The sequence below is a fragment of the Garra rufa genome, chromosome 13 (assembly GCF_049309525.1).
Source record: "Garra rufa chromosome 13, GarRuf1.0, whole genome shotgun sequence".
Taxonomy (NCBI): domain Eukaryota; kingdom Metazoa; phylum Chordata; class Actinopteri; order Cypriniformes; family Cyprinidae; genus Garra; species Garra rufa.
In genome coordinates this window covers 11,411,215-11,424,301 of record NC_133373.1, presented here as the reverse complement: position 1 = coordinate 11,424,301, position 13,087 = coordinate 11,411,215, and the positions used below count along the sequence as shown (strand labels likewise).

The 13,087-nt window shown below is 35.5% G+C and overlaps 2 protein-coding genes across 2 annotated transcripts; one reads left to right on the top strand and one right to left on the bottom strand.

The window, feature by feature from the left end:
• The first annotated feature begins 1,258 nt into the window (after positions 1-1,258).
• Positions 1,259-8,052, top strand: LOC141283406 (uncharacterized). Its single transcript, XM_073816690.1, has 14 exons — positions 1,259-1,408; positions 1,485-1,541; positions 1,941-1,997; positions 2,384-2,440; positions 2,871-2,936; positions 3,177-3,245; positions 3,493-3,612; positions 3,702-3,872; positions 4,144-4,442; positions 4,549-4,868; positions 5,081-5,256; positions 5,387-5,559; positions 6,452-6,666; positions 7,766-8,052. The coding sequence occupies exons 1-14, from the start codon at positions 1,259-1,261 to the stop codon at positions 8,032-8,034; spliced, it is 2,199 nt and encodes a 732-aa protein (XP_073672791.1). The 3' UTR covers positions 8,035-8,052.
• Positions 8,053-8,299: 247 nt separating this feature from the next.
• LOC141348594 (uncharacterized) lies at positions 8,300-10,067 on the bottom strand. Its single transcript, XM_073852871.1, has 2 exons — positions 9,796-10,067; positions 8,300-9,249 (listed from the first exon to the last, which is right to left on the bottom strand). The coding sequence occupies exons 1-2, from the start codon at positions 9,978-9,980 to the stop codon at positions 8,475-8,477; spliced, it is 960 nt and encodes a 319-aa protein (XP_073708972.1). The 5' UTR covers positions 9,981-10,067; the 3' UTR covers positions 8,300-8,474.
• Positions 10,068-13,087: the final 3,020 nt, after the last annotated feature.

Sequence of the window (13,087 nt, the reverse complement as noted above, 5' to 3'; positions counted from 1 at the left end):
TGGTTGAACAACATGTACATAAAAAGTACCAAGGGTATACACAATAAGTTCATATTAACTATACATTAATATATATAACCTATAAGAAATAAATAAATAAAACAATGAAAGGCCTTGCTAAATCACAATAACTTAAATGTACCAAAGAAGTATAGTTCTCTTACGAGAGGTCTCTCGTACTGCGTAAGCGTAAGCTTACGCTTGGGGAAAATCCTTTCCGCGAGAGATATTGAAGCCAAAAAATTATCCTTAATTTTGTATTAATGTAAAACGCGTTGCCGCAGTGAGCAGACATAGGCGAGGCGTATTGCGTGCCTATTGGCTGCTCTGCAGCAACTGCAGCACCTATCGAGCGAGGCTTGGCGCGAAACCAGCTCCAATGAGGGCACTGCATGTTTTCCATATCTTCTTAATCAAACACACTTGATTCAGATCATCAGCTCATTAGTAGAGACTTCAAGACCTAAAATGGGTGTGTCAGACAAAAAAGAGGTGCAAACTGTGCAGTGTTGGGGGGCCTTCAGGAATGTGGTTGGGACCCATATGGCAAACCATTACAATTATTAATGTTTCGAACCAGTCATGATGTAACGAAGCCTTGTTTACTAAAATCACGTGACTGGCAGTTTGATACACACTCATTTTTGCCACACTGTACAACAATAATTACAGTTGTTTTTGCATTATTGTAAAGGGGTAGGTTTGAGGGCGGCAGTGTTCTTCTGCAAGACACATGCACTTTTGTTTATTAACCACTAGAACATCAAACGTTACATAAGTTACTTAAGTGATTGGAAGGAATCATAAATTTAAATAACCAATTATATATGAAATGACTAAACAAAGACATTATATATTGTTAATACAATCTTTGTTGATAGGCACATCCACAAGAAGAGGACGTTCATCCTGGCAGGTGGGCCTCTTTCTCCTCCCAGGACCAGACATTCAGAAACTTCCATCTCTTTCTGACCGGCATGTCCTCACAAATAATGGATTAGGTTTGTCATTCACTTTTAGGCTATGGCATGGTTCACTGTATTATATAACCATGGTGTGAATTGTTTACAATACATTTCAATTATACAGTCAGTGTATTTCAAAACGTATCTGTAGAAATGAGGAGAAATGCTAATTTTATTTACAATATATTTTTCAAGGAGTTCCAGCGAAGGAGGTAGCAGATTGCCAACTGTCCACTATTGATTTGAACTGGAGCCTGGCAGATTTGAATAATTTCGTTTGTCAGAGCTTCCCTATGATTAGTCTGAACCTGGTGGGTTTTGAGTTGGCCAAAGTAGACAAGGGGAAAAAAATCAAGAAGCTACAAGCAAGCTCTGTGAGAGATCTGAAGAAGGTTGTGGGGAAAAGCAGACTTTATGTTGTCCCTCGTGCTGAAGTGAGCCAGGTACAGTATAATTGAAGTGCGTTAAAATAGGTGTATTTAAAATCACTGTGAGATTTTCATGATTCTGTCTCTACAGCCAATCAACTTGCCTCTAAATCAACCATCCACAGGATCTAACTCTGAAACAACAGAGGTAATTTAAAATGTAGTATTTTCATTGCTTCTTTTTACAGAATGAATAAATAAAAAAAAAAGTAATATTGTAATATTATTTTGTAATATTAGCCCTTTTTATTTTTATTCTTTTACTGAAACACTAAATGACCAGTGATCTTATCTTATTGACAGTCATTAAATCATATAATTCTTTTATTTTGCATATTTTCAATACTATTTTAGTTGCCATGTTTTAGTTCAAATTATTACAATTCTTTAGAAAAATACTAGATGTATCTTAAACGTTAGTTATACCTCCAAGAAATGCCATATATTATTAATTTCCTTAATAAATTTATGCATAATTTCACTAGTTAAAGACAGACAGAATTGGTGTATTTATATTCACTGTGAGATTTTCATCATGTCTCTACAGCCAATCGACTTGCCTCTGAGTCAACCATCCACAGGACCTAACTCTGAAACAACAGAGGTAATTTATAATGTAGTTGTTTCAGTTGCTTCTTTTTACAGAATGAATAAAAAAAACAAATAAAGTAATATTAGCCCTTTTTGTTGTTATTTTTTACTGAAACACTAAATGACCAGTGATCTCATCTTATTGACAGTCATTAAATCATATAATTCTTTTATTTTGTGTATTTTCAATACTATTTGATTGCCATGTTTTAGTTCAAATTATTACAGTTCTTTAATAAAAATACTTGATGTATCTTAAACGTTAGTTATACCTCCAAGAAATGCTATGATATTAGCATATTGATTTATTTAATTAATTTATGCATAATTTCACTAGTTAAAGACAGTCAGAATTGGGGTATTTATTTTCATTGTGAGATTTTCATCATGTCTCTACAGCCAATCAACTTGCCTCTGAGTCAACCATCCACAGGACCTAACTCTGAAACAACAGAGGTAATTTAAAAATCTAGTGTTTTCATTTGCTTCTTTTTTCAGAATGAAAAGAAATGAATCAAGGCATTAACTGCATTTTAATTAGGCATTTTGGTTATATTATTTTGTAATATTATCCCTTTTTATTGTTATACTTTCACTGAAACACTAAATGACCAATGATCTTATCTTATTAAGATAAGTCATTAAATCATATATTTCTTTAATTTAATATATTTTCAACACTATTTGGTTGCCATGTTTTAGTTAAATTATTACAGTTTTTTAATAAAAATACTTGATGTATCTTAAATGTTAGTTATACTTCCAAGAAATATAATATATTAATGGTTTATTTGATTAATTCATGCATAATTTCACGGTAGTTAAAGACAGTCAGAATTGGTATATTTCTATTCACTGTGAGATTTTCATGATATTGTGTTTACAGACAAGTGACTTGCCTCTGAGTCAACCAATCACAGGACCTGAACCTGAAACAACAAATGAATTAGAGGTGATGTAAAACGTATTTCATTTTAATTGTTATTTTATTTACTCAGAGGAATAAAAAAAATAACATGACAGTTTTGCTGTGCATTTCCTAAGAAAATGGTTTCATAGCTACATGAAAATTTTATGGACACTGTTGTAACAATGCACAAATTTTATTGAGAAAGATAATGTAAGATAATTGATGTTACTGCACAAATATTATGATTTTATACATTTTATACTGTCTAAAACGTCTTTGCAGGAGTGGAGAGCTATACGGCGACAACAAGACCAAGAGTATGAACAATCACTGAGAGCTGATCAGGAAAAGGTATGTCTTTTAACATTCTTCAAAAGTGTTTTCATGTGTAAAATGGAAGCCAAAATATTATTAATAGATGCCCATTCACGTATTGGCAGGATCTGAGGACAGAAGAAATATCTCAATATGAAGAGAGGCGCCTTAAGGTACTTTAAATTTTCAACTTGCTTCTATTTAGGAAGGTGCTTCTTTTTAAAGTCTCATGCACATGCACCAATGTTTTTTTTTTTTCAAAACACATTTGTCTGTCTTACAGATGATAGAGGAAAGACTTATGAGGACAAATGAAGAACCAGCTGATGGCATACCATTGAAATTTACTTTCCCAGATGGCACAATGAAAATTAGACGGTTCCAAGTATTTGATCAAATACAGGTAAAGTTGTTGAATGACTCTATCATGTTGAGTGTTATGTTAGTTTTTGTACAAAACTTTTTTTGTGTGTGTGCGTTTTTGTTTTTTAGGCACTGTTTGACTTTGTGGGAACACATTCCTCAGCCACAGAGTATTTTTACATAAGGGAAGCTACATCAGCAGTATCAATATCCAGCACAGTTCCCGGGACTCTTCTGGATCATTACTTGACTGCCCCAATGAACATCCATGTTCGCTGGATGGACATGGAGGATGTACAGGTAAATAAATTCCTATATGAAAATGTTGATTATTCCAACTTAATGGAATCCTTTTTTTTTTTCAGGACTTTAGGAAATACAAACAACTTAGGTCTTGAATTAGTTACCATAATATTTTCAGTGAACGTATGAAGGCTTTTCAGATAATGCTACAATGCTTCTGTATCATCTTTCCAAGTTAATTTACAGGGAAAAAACAACCTCATCTTACATAGATACCAATGCTTTTATATTTATTTTAATCTGGAATCTTTTACATTTATTTTTTCAGGCAATTTTCCACCAGCAAAATTCAGTTCTTTTGCCAAGTCCAGATGAATTTGAGACTAGTGAGGTTCAAGATGACCTTGAAATAATGGAATCTATGAATCCAGATGAAATTCACAGTGACGTTGACTTAGTAATCATGGATTCTGCTTCTCAAGAGGAAATGTACTCAAATCACAGTGAAACTGTCTCAGAAATAATGGATCCTGGGCCAGAAATATATACCAACTACATTAACATAATGCCAGACAATGATTTACCTGAGCCAGATGACCAAGGACATCCAGATGATTCTGAAGTTATGTAAGTAGCTATTATATTTTGAGACTGTTGCTTTGTGTCATTTTACGTGATCTTTTAGTTGTATATAAAAACTTTATTTTGATTGCTTGTTTACTTAATTGCTCAGGTATGTGGAAGACATTGTCTGTTCTACAGAGGATATACTTTTGGAGCTTGGGAAAGAAATAAACTACAACTTAAGCTGCAGATTCAACATTAATCGAAAAAATATACTAGATGGTGCATTCAGAGCATTTGGACGAAAATCGTATGATCCCTTCAGAAGAATTTCTGTTCGATTTTCTGATGAATGTGGAAATTTTGAAGAGGCTGTGGATTTGGGAGGCCCACGGAGGGAGTTCCTTAGCTTGCTCATGGAAGAAATTGAAAAATCTGCAGTGCTTGCTGGCCCAGATGGATGCAAAAACCTTGCTCTTGACTCTGTTGGTGCGCACTTTCATTTGATCTTTGTAAATCACACAAAAATTAATTTCAGTACTTCCACTGATCCATATGGTATTTTTCACTGCCCACGTTCGTTTAAACAGAAATGTCAAATTATGCTAAAGGATAGATCTTTTTTTTTTAGCTGGTAGTGATCCTGTTGTGGATCATTCCCTTTTCACATTGTTATATTAATTTTCACTTTTCCACTTCAGCTGTCAGAGAAGACAGATACTATCTTGTTGGAAAAGCAATAGCTGTCAGCATGGTTCATGGGGGACCATCTCCAGGATTCTTTTCGTCCACTTTGTTTGAATGCATCAGTAATGGACAAGTCTCACCCACCATAGAAGATGTGAATGACTTGGACTTGCAAGCTAAAATCAAAAAGGTATTTTTTGTATATTTATAAAAGTATTTATATCCTCAACTACACATGATTTTATTAAAATCTTTTTAATCAAATTAAAATGTCACTATTTCTATAATAATTTATTAAAATTCTGATTCTTTTCCCTCAGATTTCTGATGCTTCCACCATGGAGGAGTTGTGTGAGGCAACAGAGTGTATGAGTGAATACCTGGCAAATGCAGGATGCCTTCGAGCTGTAAAATGCCTAAAAGACAAAGATCTGCTTTTACAAGACATCCTACTCTTCCAAGTTGTGAACAGACTTCATGGTCCACTTGAACGGTAAGAATAATGTATAATTACATGAAGAATAGTCTATTTTAATTGGTCAGTTGCACCATTAAAGTGATAGTTGAACCAAAAATCAAAATTCTGTCATCATTTAATCACCCTTAATTTCCTCCAGACCTGTGTGTGTTTTATTTTCTTCTGCTGACCACAAAGAGGATATTTTGAAGAATGTGGGTAACCAGACAGTTGTTGGTCCCTATTGACTTCAATAGTATGACTATAATCTTTTGTGTTCTGCAGAAGAAAGAAACTCATACAGGACTTGTTTTTGTGTCAACTATCCCTTTAAGGCTGCTATTTCTTGATAACAGCTGCATATTTGAACAGTAAGGCAGAGCTCTAAATAACTCTTACTACTTTTTATTACTTAATACTATCCATACTACTTTTACGATTTAGTATTTAGGAGGGAGAGTGCTATGGGTGGTATGCCATTCCAAATTCAGCAGCAATAAATTTGTGCTCTTGTTCTCTCAGATCACTGCAGTCATTAGTTAGTGTTAGGGTTATCAAGCTAATAGATAAATAAACCTGAGAAATTGTTTGGGGGTCACGGGTGAAATAATTTTTTGGGACATAGTTGTAACTGAGTGCAGTAATGCACAGTCAGATGGTCATTATTTCAGCAATAGGTACATTACAAGTTGAATTAAGGTTCCTGAATTAAAGTCTCTCTTATCACAATGTACATGCAAATTAATATATATTTAATGTGTTATTTTGTACCGTCTTGAATTATGTATTTATTTTTTCATTTTATAATGACTAGCAAATTCTTTATCCCATTAGAATATATATATATTTTTTTGTCAAAGACACTTATTACACTTTTCCAGCCATTTTTTTGTAGCATTTCAAAAGTTTTTTTTTTTTTTTCTTGAAGACTTAAGGAGGGCCTGAGGACTCTAGGACTGTTGGAGGCTGTTGTTAAACACAAAGACGCCTTCAGACCCCTATTTTGCAGCCCACCACAGCCACTTACGGCAGATGCCCTTGATCATTTATTCGATATTCGCTACTCCACTGCTGGAAGTAACAAGCGGGCAGAGGAAAACACCATAGTCGCATTCTGGAGGGACTACCTTCTAGATGCAGAAGGTAAGTAATTGGACTCAGTGGAATGGTGGTGGTTTCTTGTATAATAGGAACTGTAAAGCCCTAAAACAGTAAGCACCATTTAGGGCCGGGACACACCAAGCCGATGATCGGCCGTCTGGCCTCGTCGGGCAGTTGGTGGGCGTAGGTAAAGCGCGTCGGTTCGGTGTGTCGTCAGCTTTCGTCGGGCTCGCGTCGGCTAAAGTTTGCCCGATTCAACATGTTGAATCGGCGTCGGGCTTGTCGGGGCCGTCTGGGAAAGAGAGCGCTCTGATTGGCTGTTCACACATCGAATCAGTGTTATATTGATATTGACTGTACTGATATATAGTACAATTTCCCAGTGATGTAAACACTTTGACTTTTAAAAAAATCCCTTGGTGTACTTTTAAGTCCTTTTTTATCGCTAAACCAAGAGCTGACAGCGCCAGGGCCATTTGCAGATTGTCAGACATCTTCACAAAGCCGAATATCTCTGTGGTGAGCGATGAAGTAAATGCTTCGGAAACGCTGATTTGTTTGCACAGGCAACACTACTTCGGGGTTCTCTTCTTGGAATGAAAATACAGACTACTGCCATCTGCAGGTATGCAACGGTATATCTCCTCACGCATGCGCAGAAAGCACCTTCTAGTTTGTAGTCCGGTGTCGTCAGTTCAGTGTGTTTGAGCTCAATTTAATTGCCCTGACGCCCGCAGACGCAGCCGACTAGAGGCGACAAGATGGTCGGCTTTCGTCGGCACTAGTTGGGTGGCGTCGGGTTGGTGTGTCCCGGGCTTTACACCAAAATACAGGATTTGCTGAATTACTTTGGCTTAGTTTCTTTAGTTCCTTGTCTATTCTTTTTGTGCTAAAGCAGGGGTGTCCAAACTCTGTCCTGGAGCACTGGTGTCCTGAGTTTAGCTCCAAACTTGCTTGAATACACCTGCTTGGAAGATTCTAGCATGCCTAGTAAGACATTAATTAGTCGTTTCGGGTGTTTAATTAGGGTACGAGCTATAATCCGCAGGATGCCGGCCCTCCAGGACCAGGATTGGACACCCCTGAGCTAATTACTGAGCCTTTTCATATTTATTCATTCATTCATTCATTCTTTTCACAGAGGGCACCTCTAGCTGCACGCTACAGAAAATACTTACATTTGCAACTGGATGCAGTGCTCTTCCCGCAGTTGGATTAAAGCCAAAGCCATCAATTGAATTCTTACACCCTGTTGATACTTCACCGTGGGATACTTCACAGAGAGAGAAGTTTCCAACTGCAAACACTTGCATTAATTGCTTGCGTCTCCCGTTGCACAAGAACTATGACCTTTTTAAGTCTAATATGGACTTTGCCATTTGCAACACACAAGGGTTTGGTCAGGAGTAGCCTGAGAAAAATTCAACATTCTGCAATGTAATAAAATGTTTAAAGAGTTTAGAAAAAGTTAGTGAAAACTTTAAATATTAAATACCAGTATTAATAAGTTTTGTGCTGAAAGAGTTTTACACCGTTCTTAATAATGGTTTCAAAAAGGGTTTAATGTAGTTTTACATCAAATTTTGTTTTGCATCAAGTTTAATGGACATAACTGTGAACAAAATAAAGAAATGCAAACTGTTTTGAAATTTTTTTTTTAATAGAATGACTTTTTGTTAATGTTTTTAATGACTGTTTGTTTAGCTGAATGGAAGTTTAAAAACCTGACAAAAGATAATGCCTCAGCAGACAATTAGCAGATATTCTAAAGCTTTGGTTCTACAATAAAAAAATAATAAATCAAACACACTACAGAAACAAATGAGCAAGCTAGTTTTCCAAATATTTTTTCACTCGGTCAGTGACAGTCGTTGAGAAATTTCATTGCAGCACCTTTGATATTTTAGTTTTAAGTCTGCAATGCCTTCTATCGCTCTCAAAACCTCTTCCTGTTGCTCCTGGCTAAGGTCAACACTGGGTTGCTGGACATTAACAGCAGGGAACTGGTCATCCAATTCAACTGGGAAACTGTGAATACCATGTTGTGCCAGAAGTGCCTCTATATTTTGCTCTCTGAATGGATCATTACCAAACACATGGTTGATAGAGGTGCTATCGACTCCCATGTTTGTCAGCATGCCATCTGTCCAGATCTGAGAGGGTGTTCGGTTGTTTTCTGTTCTTAGACGGTGATGATTCCACGCTTCATGAAACCTGCTCAGTCTGCTTTGTATTTCCGGTAAGTACACAAGCTGAAGAGAAAGCCTGTGAATGTCATTTTCAGGATCTAGGGTACCACTGTCCTCAAGGCTGTAGAATTCCTTGTAGAAACTCTGCAAAACATGCAGGAAAACATCCCTCCAAAGACGCTCAATCCTCTGATTGTGCACTGATTCCCCTGTGATGTGGCTTCTGTGCTCCACTCCATGAACAAGATTCATGAACAATGCCACTTGGGTGTTTTCTCCACCATGATCTGACCGCACTCTAGATGGAAGTCCATACACACACGTGGCTTTTAAGAACTGTGTAAGCACTGTGGCAGATCTGTTGTCTGTATTACAGTTCAAGTACGTTATAAGGCGAGAATATCCATCTATTGCTCCATGAACGACCAATCCCCATCTAAAAAGAACCATGCACCAGCAAGTTATTTTGCAGCTCACTGAAAATCACATAATAAATGTAAATGCTTTTTAAAATCTTTAGTTTAGCTCCAGCTTGCCTCAACACATCTCTAGGAAGTTTTAAGCATGCCTACTAAGATTAACCTGGTTCAGGTAAGTTTAATTAGGATAGGAGCCAATACATGCAGGACAGAAGCCTTGTAGGAGGGTTGTTGCTAGAAGGGATACAACTTCGACATGCTTTATTTAACTTATTTCCTCCAGTATTGCAGTTCTGAATTGAAAATTATGGAATAATTACACAATTCATGTACAACTGAACGTGACAAGACAATAAACTTCTTTGCATTTTGAACATATCTGGCATACATGGCATTTGTGAATATTTTAAATTAGTTTTTGCAAGGCAAAATGGTCACATCCAAACTAGAATTAGACCTAGAATTTCCCTTTTTCAAATTTATTAGCTTCTTTGTTTGTTTTAACTGATTAACAAAAAAAATCAATCAAACCAGAACATGAGGTTAAACAAAATTCTAATTACCTGATAAGGCGCATATTCCCATCCATATGCCACAGACTGTTTGGATATGGCACAGAATATGTTCTTCTGGCCACAGCAGCACTCCATCTACGTGCAGCAGCAGCTGGGTCAATGTTACTCAACATCACTCTCACTCTGTGTCTTGTTACCAGCAAGCCCTCTGCTCTCAGGAATGCTCTCATCATCTGTGATGTGGTATGCAAACAATGACACAAAGGCTTTGATTAAAAGTATTATACTTGAAGAACTTCTCCCAAAAAAATCATTTTCATAATTTACTCTGCAAACCAGTAAGAATTAGATTTACTTAAATGTTTGTATTTGCATGTTCATAATTTACAGTTGTTTTTTACAAAATGGCATTAAATAAATAAAATATAAATTAAGATTTAAAAAAAAAGTGTCTACAAAGTTCATATTTACAGTAATTAATGTAGAACACAGTGTGAAATTCATAAATTAAGTACAATGATAATTAAAATAAATTTACATTTAAAACTAAATTATGTTGATGTTAAATGTTAATAATGTTAATGTTAAAAAAATACAATTATTTAAAAAAGAAAAGATAAAAAGGTACCTCATTTCCAGAACTAGGATAGAGTGTATGAAGTCGTCTAACGTGCCTTTCTAACTCAACGTCAGTCAACGAAGTTGACCTCCTAATTGACATCCCCATTGCTTTTGTTCTCTTATATAAAAATGATGCAGAGCATCCCAAAAGTCGAGCCATGCGCTTGATGGTGTAGCCCTGTGTCATCAAGAATTCCAGCTGCTGTCTCATCACTGTGATTTTGGGTCTCCCTCGCTGACCTTTTAATATACACAGAACCATGATTCAAGCGCTGTTGAGCAAAAATCACTAGCAACAACTATAAACAGAACTCCTATTAAGAACAAGCAAACTGAATTCTTATTTATGTTCACTGATGCTCCATAAGGAAACACGATGCATTAAGAGCCGGGGGTAAAAACTTTGTGAATTTGATCAGGGTAAATTGAACTTATTTTGTCTCCTGGGGAGCTTGTATCTTCTGTAGCTTCTGATGGGCAGTACTGAATAATAAAAAAAAAAAGATATTTAGGCAAAATAAGAAAAATGTACACATCTTCAAACATGTACAAACATTTAAATCCCTCTGCTCTTAATGCATTGTATTTCCTTCTGGTGCATCAGTGAGTGTTTGAACCTTTTGTAATAGTAGTACATGAGTCCCTCGGTTGTCCTCAGTGCGAAAAGATTTTCAGATAAGCAGTGGGCAGTTTAACTGTTCAGGACAAACAAGACACTCATGAACAACCACCACTAAACAAACAAACAAACAAAAAGCTGTGGATAATTCAATTAACTATGGAAGCCCCTTTATAGCGATTTTTGTTTTCCAGAATTGTGATATAAACTCGCAATGCTGACTTTTTTTCTCAGAGTTCTGAGATAGGCCTATAAACCAAAGTCCCTCTTTTATATAAACTCGCAATTGCGACTTAATTGCGATATATATAGTCTCAATTGCGAGTTATAAAGTCAGAATCCTGACTTTTTTCTCACAATTGCGATTTTTATCTAGCAATTCTGACTTTTGTTTCTCTTTGTGGCAGAGCACAATAGAAAACGAGATCTTTTCTTGTTCAAACGACATAGCCTATGTCATAAAAACGATATGATTTTCTCATAGCTATAAGGTACATGGTTATAATATGTGAGCGAGCTAAGCGCTTGTCAGCGTTGCCTTCGCCACAGTCCTGACATAAAGCAGGATGCGCGCTGCTTAAGTTATAGAAATACTGTTTACATTATTTTAATGTAATGGTTTCAATTGTAGCAGCATGTTTATTAGGATTAATCTGTCTAACTGCAAAATCCAAATACTTACTAACCGAAAGAAAAAGAATATAAATGACAAACGGTTTGATTGTATTGTGAAGATAATAATTTCGTTCTGTTTTGAAAATGGAAAACGAAATTAGGCTAAGCCAGATTCTATTTTTGTTCATGGGTAAAAAGAGAGCTTTTAATATTTGTGCTTGGGCGGCCCTGAAAAGCCACTTTTCAATTTCAGCTCAACCTGTCTCTCTCCCATCAGAATAAATGTTAGTCTGATGCATTCTGCATAGGCTATATTACTTGCAAATATACATCTCATATAAAGTGCAACACTGAACTTTTCGGGTCGCCGGCGCAATCAGCTTACATTGTGATAACAGAGAAAAGAAATATAAATGTCTTCCTTATTTTATGCACTTCCACAATAACAACAAAACGTTACAAATTTCTTTGACTGTAGAAACAAATAATAATAATAATAATATTAATAATAATAATAGGCTAATCATACTATTATTATTATGCGTATTATTATTATTCATATACTTTTCTGAACAATCGCCTTTGGAATAATTATTTAGATGACTTAAATTTGATGTAACTGCAAATACGAAATATGAGCAGAAATAAATAAATAAATATTATATAAAAATAATATGCCTAATAATAATAGCTTAATACATTTCGTTTTGTTTGAGTAACGGAAAAACGAAAATTAAGGAAGATGTTTCGTATTTTTGTCCATGGGTAAAACAAATGATCTTATTGCTTTAATATTTGTTTAACATGCGTTTAGTCTGATTAAATTATAAACTATTTATCATATATTATTAAATGATATCTTCATCTGAATCAAGCCACGCATCGGGTTGTTCTTCTGGGTAAAATTCCAGGCTTTACACTGTGGAAATAGGCTGCGCTTTATTGAAGTACATAAAACAATTTACAATTTACTTTCAAGCTGTCTTTAAACATAATTTGCGACAGCGCACCCTGTATTTTTACAAAAGCAATGTGTAACGTTTTGTTGTTATTGTGGAAGTACATAAAATAATGCAGACGTATGATTTATATTTCTTTCCTCTGTTATCACAATGTAAGGGATTTGCTGTTAGTCATATATCCTCTGGGTCTGAGACTGAGTGCAGTTATTGTAGACAGATTTATCCTAATAAACATGCCACTACAATTGAAATCATTATATTAAAATACATAAAACAGTGTATTTCTATAACTTCAGCAGCGTGCAGAACCTGCTTTATGTTAGGACTGTGGCGAAGGCAGTGCGGACAAGCGCTTAGCTTGCTCATAGGCTATATATCCTCTATAGGCTAATGGTAAAATCATATCGTTTTTATGACATAATATGTCGTTTGAACAAGAAACGATCTCGTTTCCTATTGTGCTTTGCCACAATTGATGCAAATGAAGAGAAACAAAAGTCAGAATTGCTAGATATAAAGTCGC